General features: G+C 40.1%; 2 protein-coding genes across 16 annotated transcripts in view; one reads left to right on the forward strand and one right to left on the reverse strand.

The window, feature by feature from the left end:
* Positions 1-14,285, forward strand: part of JPH1 (junctophilin 1) — a 620,000-nt gene that overhangs the window by 480,730 nt on the left and 124,985 nt on the right. The window lies entirely within an intron of this gene.
* GDAP1 (ganglioside induced differentiation associated protein 1) overlaps positions 2,660-14,285 on the reverse strand; it is a 48,541-nt gene continuing 36,915 nt past the window's right edge. For 7 of the 15 annotated variants that reach the window (XM_081501568.1, XM_081501569.1, XM_081501570.1 and 4 more), the window contains 4 exons: positions 11,312-11,485; positions 10,028-10,122; positions 7,415-7,529; positions 2,660-5,775 (listed from right to left, as the gene is read on the reverse strand). In XM_081501568.1, the coding sequence (XP_081357694.1) occupies positions 5,393-5,775; positions 7,415-7,529; positions 10,028-10,122; positions 11,312-11,468 (750 nt within the window). In that variant the 5' untranslated portion in view covers positions 11,469-11,485 and the 3' untranslated portion in view covers positions 2,660-5,392. Of the gene's footprint in view, positions 5,776-7,400; positions 7,530-9,348; positions 9,418-10,027; positions 10,123-11,311; positions 11,486-14,285 lie in introns of all 15 variants that reach the window. The other 8 variants (XM_081501560.1, XM_081501556.1, XM_081501561.1 and 5 more) reach the window with 6 other exon arrangements.

Here is a 14,285-nt window from a genome sequence, read left to right on the forward strand (position 1 = left end):
GGCATTTAATGGATAGAGGTCAGGGATAGTGCTAAACAGCCTACAACACATGAAACAGGTCTACACAAGAATGATCCATCCTCCAACATCAACAGTGCCAAGACTGAAAAGCCCAGGTCTACCTCAGGGCTTTCACTAGGGCATGGTCTCCCTGGGTGGTTAACGAGTTGTTCAGGAGACCCTCCACCCTGCCTGGAATGGACCTCCAGTGACTTTATTCACTACTTGACATCTAATATCTCTGGTAGGTTACCCTCTGGTAAGCTATGTTAACAGTCATGCTCTGCAGATGCTATTTTTGAAGGGAAGACTGAAAGGAAATGAGTGGAGAAATGAGAAGAATTTATGACTATTTCTACAACATAGCTATGTCTGCTTTTAGTGCTGGTAAATTTTAGTTCATTTAATTTTCTAAATGCAAACCTTTACTTTCTTTCGAGCATTGAACTTAATAAATACAGATTTTCTGAAATTATATCTTCATTATATTTTTAATAGTATGCATATTTGATGATGTGTTTGTGTGACTTTATTGAATATCAGAAACTTATATTCAAAGGACAGCTTAATCTCATAATACAAAGACTTATACATGCTGCCCATATGCCTGAAAAATTACCTGACCCTTTGAACTACATTGCATTAACATCTCTATATTTTTACCCATATTATTGGTTTCTCTTAGGAAGGGAATTCAAAGACAGTACATTGTAATTCAGTAGTCAATATATAAACAATGAATAAAGTAAAGGCTTTGGGCTTCCCCGATAGCTTAATTGGTAAAAGAATCTGCCTGCAATGCAGGAGACCTTGGTTCGAGTCCTGAGTTGGGAAGATCTGCTGGAGAAGGGATAGATTACCCACTCCAGTATTCCTAGGCTTCCCTTGTGGCTCAGCTGGTAAAGAATCCACCTACAATGCAGAGAATGTGGGTTCAATCCCTTCATTGGGAAGATCCCCTGGAGAAGGAAAAGGCTACCCACTCCAGTATTCTGGCCTGGAGAATTCCATAGACTGCATAGTCCACGGGGTTGCAAAGAGTGGGACACGACTGAGCTACTTTCACTTTCACTTTTCAAAGTAAAGGCTTAAGACAAAAAAAAGTCTGTCCTTCCCAAAGGAGTTTTATGACAAGGTACCATGGATAAGCTATGCCATCCTACTTGAATCAGAGTATATTAAGGCCCATGGTAAGCATGAGATGTCTCAAACTCTACATGGTGGTGTTGCCTTGTACCTCATAGCCTGCTGTACCCCATGGCCTCCTGACACATATGTCAATCTTCCAAAACAAAATTGAGGGCTCAACTCAGGCACAAGTAATAGCGTATACTGTTTTCAGCAGTGTACTGCCTTTCTAACCCATAACATGAGTTCTCCTCTCTCCCTCTATTTTCATAATGTAATACACAATTTAAAACAAAACTATTATCCCCTCTTAGAAATTATACTTCGTCACTTGATTTGGAATCTACTATCCTACTTAGCAACCCACTGCAGTATTCTTGCCTGGAGAATCCTATAGACAGAGGAGCCTGGCAGGTTACACTCCACAGGGTCGCAAAGAGTCAGACATGACTGAAGTGACTTAGCATGCAGATATGCACGCACACATCCTACTTAGCAAATCACTGGTGTTCTGGAAAATTAGAAAATCATGACATTCTGGTACAACTAAGTAGAAAACAACAGTATAAACAGGCCAAATATTTAGCACAAACAAGATGAAGATTATGTCTAAATACTAATTTATTCATTGTATTAATTTGATTTTCCTGCCCTTATAGTGTTTTTTCTTTTCTGAGCAGACTATAGAGTGGTATATGCATCTGACATTCCATGGCATTCAAGATTGCTGCCTTTTGTTTTGTTTGCAAACTTGGGGAAAATGAGGTCAATTCGATTCTTATTCAGTTGGCTTTGTTCAATGTAAAACAAAAGTAGCACTCAACTTCTATTTAATGATTAGAAAAATGGCTAAGCTCACCAAGATTAGAAATATGGATAGTAATTTGAATTATTCATAATCCCTGATTCAATAAAAGGAATACATAAATATCATAAAAAGAGTTATATTTGAAAGACAGTAAACATGTGACTTCCCAGGTGTAAAGACTTCACCTGCCAGTGCAGGAGACACAAGAGATGCAGGTTTGATCCACAGGTCAGGAAGACTCCCTAGAAAAGGAAATGGCAACCCATTCCAGTATTCTTGCCTGGAAAATTCCATGGACAGAGGAGCCTGGTGGGCTGTAGTCCACAGGGTAGTGAAGAATAGGACATGACTAAGCAACTGAACACACACACAAACATGTAACAAAACTGTTTTGAAAAAAAATATATTGTGTTTTCATTTTCATGCTTCATACCTTGTCAGGTGGCTGTCTGTAAAAATTCCTTTAATAATCAGTATCAAATATGTTATTCTTTAAGCCACAATTCATTTTAGCCAGAAAATTATCTATATTTAAGTAAATCAAGTCAGTAATTTTTATGTTACAAATAAAATGTAACATCCTATAGCTAAATATTTTGAATAACTGACCTCTGTTTACTTTGCTTACTTTACTCTAATTATGACATTTTGCTTTGACATTAAATGGAAAACACAATCCAATTTCTTAAAAAGATTACAAAATTAGTACTCTCAGTATACATGTTTATTTTCCAATTAATTTTATTGATCTTACAGGCAGAATAGTATCTTGATCTCTATTACATTCAACAACACCAAAAAATCTACAGCTCTGGTGTCAATATCAATAATTACTAAAAATCAAGCAAGCAATTTACAACTATCTGCAATTAATGAAAGTGGATCCAAAAGGCATATAACAGCAATAACAATAAAATAGTATTTGTGTTAAGACATAAATAACCAACATAAATGTAGTACCTCAGGCATTTTTCTAATTGTTGTATTTATACAAATTTTGGAAATTAAATTGAGCACACTGGCCGGTCTACCAATGATCATGAAAGACAAAATACGTAAAAGTGCCTATTTTGCTAATAGGATATGTTCAGTTCTTTAGCTTGACATTGTGTGATACAGTTATCCCTTCCAAGCATTACAGATCAATACTACATGTGCTTCAAGCTCTTTTACAGATGAATGATCTGATGAAGATGCCCTCATCTCAGAAACTAAGGTCATTAATGTTTATCTTCCCTTGAAACATTCAGAAGGCTTGCTGAACCTAGAGAAAGCCCAATCTCAAACTACTGGGCGAACAGCGACATCTAGTGGTCATTATACTCCCAAACAAATATCTTAAAAGTATAAACTTAAGGGTATCCATGAAGAAATGGCCACAAATGCATCCCCTTTAAATGTGACAGAAGCCTATTTCCAATGAAACTGAATCTGAAAATCACAAATACTTTCATTAACTTTTCTATTGATCAGTAACAATATAAATTGTAAGGAAAAGCCAGCATTGACCTTAAAATCTTTAATCAACAACCCTTCGCCTTTGTAGATTTTTATAAAAATCCAGTTTTGATTTCTATATGTCTGAGTTCTTGCTTTTTGTAGAATGACATAAAGAACTCTGAAACACTCTGAACTACTGAATGATCAGCTTTGTGGCTCTTTTATGAATACATGGATTGGAATGTCCCAGCAACAAATTTAAACACTCTATACAACAGTGCACTAAGGCTCAAAATCAAGACATTGTAAAAGCTGCCAGTCTGTTAATTCTTGTTGGATGGAGTTTACACCAGACATTTTATTAATTTTTTGTCCATAGGGAGTATCCAGTTCATCAAGATTTTCTGAAACAACTGATTCATGAATTATAGAATCACTTTACCATCAAAGTCATTGTTTAGTAAGTAGGACTGTTTCCTATTAGTGAAAAAGTCGGTACATTCTTTAGCCATTTGCACAGTTGATCTGGGGCAGTCCAAGCAAGCTTTTGCTGCTTGCTGGAACCTTAGCTCTGTTTACACATACCTCCCGTCAGACCCAACACTGCTCCCCATGTCTTTCTGGCCAACTCCAGAGAAACTCCACCTTCCCGTCACCAGGAAAGATTTTTCCTGAGCACAAACTCCATTGTTGTTCACGGGACATACTGGAATTATCCCTTCCAGATGGACTGAGGCACCCCCCACAGTACCAAGACATACATGAATGAATGTAGGTGGAATCACTATCTATTTACTTATTTCATCTCCCTGTATTTCATTGCCAAGGACCAAGACTAGACTTTCTGCAAAGCTTAGACAACAGTTTTTGTGTTAACATACCACCAGCCCCTCCAAATGAAGAATGAGCCTATTTATCACTCCCAGATCATCAAACTATTGCCTCCCCAGCCACATGCTATGTCAGTGACTACCTGCGACATTCACCTAATGCCACTTGTGTACACAAAAGGGCTGCAGAGGCCAAGGCTTCCAGTGACTGTTTCCAACAGTCCATGGAAGTGACATCTCATAGGTACCTTCAAATTGGGAAACCAAGAAGAAATTTTAATGTCATTTAAGATTTTCATGTAAATGTTAGTCAAGACATGTTCCAGTAGGCATCTCTTGCCCAAATAGATAAGCAGTTAATTTTATTAAAGTAATGACTGTGATTTATGTGCATTTAAAAGTAACACTAAGGTGAGGTGCTTTAAGTGTAAAGCCCAGGGTTTTCTCCAGCCAACTCCCCCCAGTGACTCTCTAGTCCTCTTTTTCCAAGGTCCTCAGTTACACGAGGATGCATGGGCTGTAGCTACAAGTAGTCAAATGTAATGTTTACTAAGGGGACAGGCAGCCATGAATGGCATTGGAGGCACATGGAGGTTGCATTCCATTGCCATCATTACATAGACTTCATCCTCCCTTCTCCCCCTCCTTTGTCCCTTTGCCTCCCTTATATCAGCCTAAAGCTAACAGTGAGAGTATGAAGCACTGCTGTGCCCTTCTGCTGTCTGAACCCCTGTGTTGAGTAACAAAGGTAATTTCTTAATGCTAGGAGAAAATACTGCTAACTATTCACCACTCAACACACCCAGATAGTCTCAGATGAAGAGTTACAGGCAATTATAGGTTATCATTACTGTCTGCTCATAATAATAATGTTCTCCCCCAAAATAACCCAGAACTTGAACTGGAATTTTGAGTTAAAGGTCTCTCCTCTACCTGTCGGTATTCACCTATCTTGACTTTGTGCATGTTTTAAGGATGAATTAGTTCTGGTTTGCAAATAAGTCCTGTCAGAGTTACCAGGGCACAAAAACATCTTTATTACCTCCTTTTCTCACATAAGCTAGCCAAAGAGTAAAGTCAATTATGCTTTTTACTAGTTGCCCAGGGTCATTCTTCCCTGGACCTGGAAGAGTGGAGAAGGGTCTAGCTGAGTCTGGATGAATGGCCACCACTAGATCCCACCCACCTAGAAGTAATTTGGTCTGGGTCTAAGCGCTAATATCATGCTGCCAAGTCTCTTTCTGAAAAGCATAAAAGCAAAATATCCCATTCCTGCAAGCAAACCAACCACAAGGGTGGTGCCAAGAACCTTTGGGGCCCTTTTCTTGGCCACTCGGAATGCAGTTGGCAGCACCGCAGAGATCAGTATATTGTTGACATGTCCCAAAACCTTGTTAAATGTTTTCCTCTTCAAGACACGCTCGTAGTAGGTTTCCAAGTTGGGTCGCTTTCCATTTCCCCAGTTTCTCCTCGCAAACCCCAGGAACTTGAGTCGATGCAGTGTAACAGCAAGCGATACGTCCGCCAGGGTGAAGGATTCCCCGCAGAGCCACGGCTGGCGGCCTTCTTCTAATTAGAGAAAGGGACACGGTGGGTTAAGGGCAAGCGCTGTACCGACAGGGCTTTCCACATGGTGCTAGTGGGAAAGAACCCGCCTCCTCATGCAGGAGACATAAGAGACATGGGTTCAGTCCCTGGATTGGGAAGATCCCCTGGAGGAGGGGATAGCCACCCACTCCAGTATTCTTGCCTGGAGGATCCCATGGACAAGGAGGCTGGTGGGCTACAGTTCATAGGGTCACACAGAGTCAGACGTGACTGAGTTACTCAGCACACATGCACACACTGTACAGACAGACTCTGGTTGGCATGGCTACTCTTAGTGTTGCAGGCAAGGGTGAGTATAGCAAAAGATGAAGGCTATGGTATGTTTTCTTGACAATCACACTCAGCGAGTAATTCTATCCTTAAAAAAAAAGGTGGGGGGACATGCAAATGTATCCCAAGCTACGGGACCTCACCTTCCAATGCAGGGAGTGCAAGGTCAATCCCTGGTGGCGAATATATGATCCTACATGCCTCTCAGCCAAAAAAATCATCACATAAATCAGAAGCAATATTGTAACAAATTCAATAAAGAGTTTAAAAATGGTCCACATCAAAAAAAAAAAAATCCATCCCAAAGCTAAGGGACACTTGCTTGACACCTGACAGGCACCTGGGTCCTTAGGTGCCACTAGAGCTACTTGAGCTCGAAGCCCGTCTATCATGTCTCCAAGCCAACAGAGTTAACAGATATTTCCTTGTGGGTTAAAAAAAATGACACGTGTACTTGAGGAAAATCTACAAGGTTGGGTCTAAAATGTCACTCAGTAGTTGCTGCTTTTGTTAATTGGTACTTATTTAAAACAGAAGAAAATCCCTATTGTGAAGCAAGTTGCAGGTAACACGGTCTTCAACTTCGTGGTCAGTCAGAATAGTGCAAACAGTCCATGTGTCTGCACTTGGGCTTCATCATTAACTCATGTTCACAGGTGCAGAAGACGGGTGCTCACCAGCCAGCCTGCACATACACACAGGCTGACTCCCATGTTATGCTAAGTTACTTCAGTTGTGTCCGACTCTTCACAACTCTATAGAGTGTAGCCCCCACCTCTCCCTGCCCCAGGCTCCTCTGTCCATGGGATTCTCCAGGCAAGAATACTGGAGTGGGTTGCCATTTCCTCCCCCAAGGGATCTTCCTGACCCAGGGACTGAACGCATGTCTCTTATGTGTTCAGTATTGGCAGGTGGCTTCTTTACCACTAGCGCCACCTGGGAAGCCCACCCATGTTATACTTTACTTCAATTTGCAATTTTTCCCCCACCTAAGGAAAAAACTAGAGGGAATGTTCTAGCAAGTGGAACACTCCCAAACTAACCACTGTAATTAAAACCTGTGAAACAGGCCAGGTAGGAATCTACCAACCATAACTTAAGTTGTGCAAAAAAATTCTTCACTGGCTGCATTTCATATAAACGCAGAGTTACAACTAGACACCTGGGTTTTATTGAATTCAGTATTATTGTTGCTATCATAATTCAAACTGTCCGTGAGTACTAACAGTTAAAAATAGATTACAGAATGTTTTGAGTGAAATCTAAGAATGTTCCCATAAATACCTCTGGTATACAGAAAAAGACAAAAAGAACACAAATGAGAACCTACCTGGGGTTTCTTCATTTCTTCTTTGCAACTCAGTTTCAACCTGATCCAGGACTTTCTCCAATTCATCAAGAATTTTCTTCAAATATTTGACATTGTCATGGTCAAGGAGCTTTGACTAATTAACAAAAATAAGTAGGTTATTTATGCCGGTAAAAATAATCAGTGTAGAGCAGAGAAGATATAAACTTTTACACAATGGGAGTCTGTTTATTCTAGACAATGAGAAGAAACAGAATAACTAAAGCAAAAGCAAACCTGAGGGAAAATGCCCTGGCTGTGAAATTATCCCTGGGGCCAGACCCACTGTCCACTGGCAACTCCTGTGGGACTGAAGGATCAATCAGAGAGGACAAAGACTGTGAGGGGCACAAAAAGACTCCTTTCACTGGGAGGGGAGTTTAGGGGAGAATTGATGCATGCATATGTATGGCTGAGTCCCTCTGCTGTTCACCTGAAACTATCACAACATTGTTTGTTAATCGGCTTTACCCCAATACAAAATAAAACGTTTAAAAAAAGAGAGATTCCTTTCATGCCCAACTCAAGAACAGAATTTTTTAAGTTTCTTTTCTTTTTTTTTTTTTTAAATCTTTTGGCCACACCTAGCAGCATGTGGAATCTTAGTTCCCCAACCAGGGATGGAGCACCTATCCCCTACATTGGCAGTGTGGAGTCTCAGTCACTGGAGAGCCAGAGAAGTCCTGGAGATGGTTGTGTTGATTTTGTTTTGCTTTGTTTCGTTGGCCATGTCATGCGGCACGTGGGATATTCCCTGACCAGGGATTGAACCCATGTCCCCTGCATTGGGACCACAAAGTCAACCACTGGACCACAAGGGAAGTTTAAGAATGGAAATTCAGCAGTCTTCAACAAATGAATAACTGAGGGGTCAGAGATGCATGACTTCCCTGTTGGCTTAGTCGGTAAAGAATCTGCCTGTAATGCAGGAGACCCAGGTTCGATCCCTGGGTTAGGAAGATCCCCTGGAGTAGGAAATGGCAACCCACCCCATTATGCTTGCCTGGGAAATCCCATGGACAGAGAAGCCTGGTGGGTTACAATCCATGGGGTTGCAAAGAGACGGCCATGACTGAGCATGCATGCACACACACATAACTCAATAGCAAGTAAACAATTCAATTTAAAAATGGGCAGAAGATCTAGATAGACATTTTCCCAAAGATATGCAAAGGCCAACAGGTACATGAAAAGATGCTCAACATTTTTAATCATCAGGGAAAATAAATCAAAACCACAGTAAGATACTACCTCACCTCTGTTAGAATGGCTATTATCAAAAAGACAAAAACTTTTTAAGTGTTGACAAGGATGTGGAGAAAAGGGAACCTTTGTGTTCTATTGGTGGGAATGTAAACTGGTACAGCCACAATGGAAAATAGTGTAGAGGTTCCTCAAAAAATTAAAAATAGAACTAACATACAATTCAGCAATTCTACTCCTGGGTATTTAGCCAAAGAAAAACAAAAACATAAATTCTTAATAACGCACCTATCTAGATTCTAGAAAAATGGTCCCGATGAACCTATTTCCAGGGCAGGAATAGAGACACAGACACAGAGAACAGACTTGTGGACACAGCGGGTGAGGAGAGGGTGGGATGAACTGAGAGAGGACATACACGTTGTCATATGTCAACCAGACAGCTAATGGGAAGCTAATGCGTAACCCAGGGAGCCCAACCCAGTGCTCCACAACCTAGAGGGTGGAATGGGGTGGGGGGTGGGAGGAAGGTTCAAGATGGAGGGGATATGTGTGTACCTTATGGTTGATTCACGTTGTTGTGAATCAAGTTTGTCCTCCAATTAAAACTTTTTTAAAAAAATTTAAATTTTAAATTTTAAAAAATTAATGCGGAAAATACCTGCACCCCTGTGTCCCTTGCAGTATTATTTACAACAGACAAAACAACTTACGTGTTCATCAACAGATGAGTGGATTTTAAAAAATTGTGATGTGTATATATGGAATGGAATATTTTCCAGCTATAAAAAAAGAATAAAAGATTTTGCCATTTGCAACAATGTAGATGAACCTTGAGGGAATTATGCTAAGTGAAATAAATCAGGCAGAGAAAGACAAATACCATATGATCTCTCTTATTTGTGGAATCTAAAAACAAATAACTAAGCTCATAGATGCAGAGAACAGACTAGCGGTTGCCAGAGGCAGGAGGTAAGAGGTAGGAGAAATAGGTAAAGGTGATCAAAAGGTAAAAAAGGAAAAAAACGAAAGGTATGAGGAGAAGATATACAGTATTTAAAAAAAGAAATTTCTGATTGCTTTATTAGTATAAAAAAGTCATAAACAGAGGTCCAGCTGACTATTTTATTAACCTGCTTTTACATTTTACAACTTGCCTTGGCAACCAGCATGAGCAATATCTGCTCTTCAAGCAATTGTCATTAGGTCTGAATATCAAATCTAATAAAGAAAAATTCTTTCTAAAAGCAGAGCATGAGCCAAAGGTAACATGTGCACTGATGATTTGTGATATTTAATAGAAGATATTCTAAGAAATAGCAATATTTTACAAAAAGTGGACCATTTAAAACAAATAGCAGATGTCAATTGAGGACAGCCTGGTTTACTTACTTTAAGTCGCTTCTGTTTTGCAATGTACGCCTCTTGTAAATCTGGGTTTTCTTCAGCAAGTTTTTTCAGTTCAGATTCTGTGTTACCAATTTGGCCTGATGATGAAATCAGTTTTGAAACAGAAAATTATTTCCTCCCTTCCATATAAGAAACAAGGAGAAGTAGGGAAACTTGATGGTAAGAGCATAAGCGCTGTGAGGTCACGCCCTCTCTCTGCCCCAGACTCCCCCCTCTCCGTGCCTCAGTTTCCCCACCTTTAAATTGGAACTATGAGACGATCTGCCAGGTAGGTTGAGGATGAAATAAGAGGCACCTTGGAAAGTGCTTAGAGCAAAGTCCAGCACACCGTGAGTGCTAAGTGCAGAATAGTTGTTCTAGTTTTCAGTACCTTTCAAGTCTTCCGTAATAAAACTTTTTTTGTGAAGGGAAGGAAAAAGCATTATTTAGAGAAATATTTATTCTGGATGATAGAACTATGGTCAGAATACTTGCTTCAAATCATATGATGGGTATTTATGAGGAGAAGGAGGCGGAACAAGAGGAAGGTGGAGGGAGGGAGGGCTGGGAACGGGAGAGGACCGAGGAGGAGGGTATCAAAAACAAAGGAAAACAGCGTAAGTAGAGAACCCTAAAAATGAGGTATGATGTCATGGAAAGAACGTGGTTGGTGGCATTGGAGATCTGAGTATGAGTGTTCCTAGTCACTCCTCAGTCTGACCACGGCCCCTTCCCTTCCCACCCCTGGGCCATGGAGCACACCTCCTGCTCCTCATCCCATACACTGACCCATCCCTACCCTCAGGACAGGAGGAAGGAGAGAGCTAGTGGTCACAGCTCAACCTCAGTGAATCGCCAGTCACTGAATTTAGAGGCAGAGTAATGATGAGACAGCCCTCACATAATGAAACAAAACTAAAGGACCAGAAATGTGAACTCCATTGCCCATAACTGCCAGCAGACCCCAGCTTTCCTGATTCCTAGTCTGTCTGTTCCTGCGAACACATTACATTCGTTACTCTTCCACAGGCCACTCTTCCGAGTTTTATCTAAGCTTGGTTCTCAAGGCCAAGAGCTGGAAAATCAGATCCTAAAGACAATAAATGTCCAGCTGAACAGGTGAAGCACAAATTCATCTGCCTGGTACATGGATCAATGTATAACATGCATGTCCATGAAGCAAACTCAACAATCCCGCCCCCAGGTCTTCCTGAGATGTGCTAGGTTTCAAAAATGAATGAAAAGAAACGTTAGGTAGAATTGCAGGTCTTTAAGATCTCTACATACTGCGAATCCTTGTTGTTGCATAAGCTGGGATCATGGAGTCCACAGTTAGCTCAGGATGTAAAATGCAGCCGTGTGTATAGGCATCCATGGGCAAAGAGTCAAGTAGTTCTCGATAATGCTGGACCCGTGGGTAATACATGCTTCCTTTATCGGGCATTAATCTGGGTGTTTTTTCTAAAATATACATACAAACACATACACAAACATTGAAGAAAAAGTTACAAATGAGACATTACATCCAAAAGCAAAACACAAAAATACCAGCCCCTTCATCATTAACATTTTCAATATTATATAAAGGGAGGTAAAGGATGATATTTTCCCAGCGTTGACATTCAAAATTTGAATTGAACTGATGTCCTAGACCAGATTCCAAACCATGATCAGACTTCTCCAACTCGCAAATCACTATTCTCAAGGTCTAGATTTTCATGCCAACTCCTCTGTGAAATCTTCTCCAACCTCCCACAACTACCAACATCTGACTAGATCAAGTGTGCCTTCCTCTGTACACAAAAAATCCTTGGTACAAACTCCATTATAGCCCTATCACCTGAATTAGTTATTGTATCTTTTTGCCCCATGAACTCCTTCAGGGCAAAGAATATATGATCCAGAGTCCAGCATATTGTCTCATACATTTCACGTGTGCTTCGTCGCTCAGTTATGTCCAACTCTTTGCGACCCCACGGACTGTAACCCACCAGGCTCCTCTGTCCATGGGGATTTTCCAGACTAGAGTACTAGAGTGGGTAGCCATTTCCTTCTCTAGGGAATCTTCCCAACCCAGGGATCGAATCCAGGTTTTCTGCATTGCAAGTGGAGTCTTTACTGTCTGAGCCACCAGGGAAGCCCAAGAATACTGGAGTGGGTAGCCTATCCCTTCTCCAGAGGAACTTCCCAACTCAGGATTTGAAGCGAGGTCTCATTTTAGGTCGTTGGTAAATGTTGGTTAAGTGAATCAAGGCTCATTATGGAAGGATGATCAGGGACCACCACAGCTTCCAAGGTTCCAGTACATACCAAGAGTGATCCTGTTGATGTATATGGCAGAAACCAACACAAGAGTGTAAAGCAATCATCCTCCAATGAAAAAAAAATTTTTTTAAAAAGAGTGATCCTGTTGATGCTATGTGAATGTGAATGGCTAGTCAGGCTAGTCTTCAGGGAATTCACCAGGAAATTCTGGTATTTTATCTCTGGAAAGTGGGTTTCACATAAATCTTCATTTGTTGGTTAAACTCTAGGCTACAGACTCCTAAAGGCAGGGATCATGTACTCTTCTTTGTCGAATCCCCAGCTGCCTAATATAATGTTTGGCTGATAGCAGGTGTTCAATAAATTTCAATTAATAAATGGGTTAATGAATATGTCCCCAAATTGCTAGCTATAGGGATATCTGAGCTGGAGAAGCTCTGGAGCAGTTAATGATGACACTGAAATATAGAGGCTGAGACATTCTCCACAGCTAATTAGAGGCAGAACAAGAACCAAAGTCATGAACTCCTAATGCAGTGCTCTGTTGTATTACATCATTGTAACAACTTCGAAGGGTATACTTTTCAGAGACTATCCAAGAAAAATAAAGATAAACCACGTGATCCAGAGGCCAGGGCTAAGTTCCTGCAGAACCAATTCCCACTTCTAACTCTCAAACTGCCTCTAAAAAGTGCCCAAAAGCTTATTAATCCAACAGTTGAAAAGAACAGCCTCTACTCTATACATTTCTTTTTGCTTCTTCACTTATTTAGTTTGGGTTATTTATTTAATTTAGAATCCTTTTGAGCATCCCACACTCATTCACAAGCATTGACAATTCAGAATTGGTTGCAGAGCATTTCAGGCAAGATTTCACCATGCCAGACCAGTAAGAACAAACTTTTAAGCCAATAAGCTACTTCTGACTCTCTAAGAAAAAAAGAAGATGGATTACTCCTCAAACCAGTGGGCAAGTGTCTAATTCCCTGCTAGCAACTCCAATTCTGAAGTCTGCATTAGAATGACCAAGGATCACATGTCAGCTGCAAACTGTTCATCAACTGTGGGTTTGCCCAACTAGATTACACTTCCTTACCGACCTTTCAGGATCTCAAAATGTCACCAGTACCCCCAACAATGCACAGCAGACATTCCCATGAGAATAACAGACTGGAGGCTTTCTAAGGTGCTTGAAATTCTGAAGAGTTCTTAACTTTTTGTTTGCCACTGACCTCTTCTCAAAATAATGTTCTTAAATGCATAAAATACATAGGATTGCAAAGAAAACTGATTATTATTAAAGTACGTTATCAGAGTAAATTTAAATGATAAAACAGTAATATGGGTGTCTTTTATTAACACATTAACAAGATCTAGCAGCAGACCTAATAACTACAATAATTTCAATGTAGTGAGGGGCATAAGTGATATTTTAAGACATCTGCAATAACAATAATGCTATTAACACATCACAGTCACGAGAACATATGAACAAAGTCATAGGCACTTCTGATACTTCTTTGAATTCTGCCTACACTGGAAATGAAGGAAATGATCCATTTCTTTTGGAAATTAGTGAAAAACAAAGATGTAACTTTTTTTTCCCCTCTAAGATAGTAAATCTCGTGAATTTTGTTCACAGACCACCAGGGGCAACAGTTCACAAAATATGGTCTGAAAATCCCTGGGCTTCCTGAAGACACCCTCAGGGGGTCTACAAGTCAAAGCTGTTTTTATAGTAATACTAAGATGTTCATTGCTTTTTCATTCTTAATCTCTCTTGAGTGTACAATGGTATTTTCCAGAGGTTACACAATGTGTAAAAACTCCATCACTCTGACAGTTAATGGGATATAGGGCTTGTATGCTCTTGTATTTTAAACTTTTCTCAATTTTAATTTCTAATTTGATAAGTATTGATAGATAGCCTACATAAACAAAAGTTCTCTCAAATGTCCTCATTAACTTCCAAAACAAAGGGGCCTTGAAACCTAAA

This window comes from Giraffa tippelskirchi, chromosome 6, assembly GCF_054371585.1.
Source record: "Giraffa tippelskirchi isolate mGirTip1 chromosome 6, T2T-mGirTip1v1.2.pri, whole genome shotgun sequence".
Classification (NCBI taxonomy): Eukaryota; Metazoa; Chordata; class Mammalia; order Artiodactyla; family Giraffidae; genus Giraffa; species Giraffa tippelskirchi.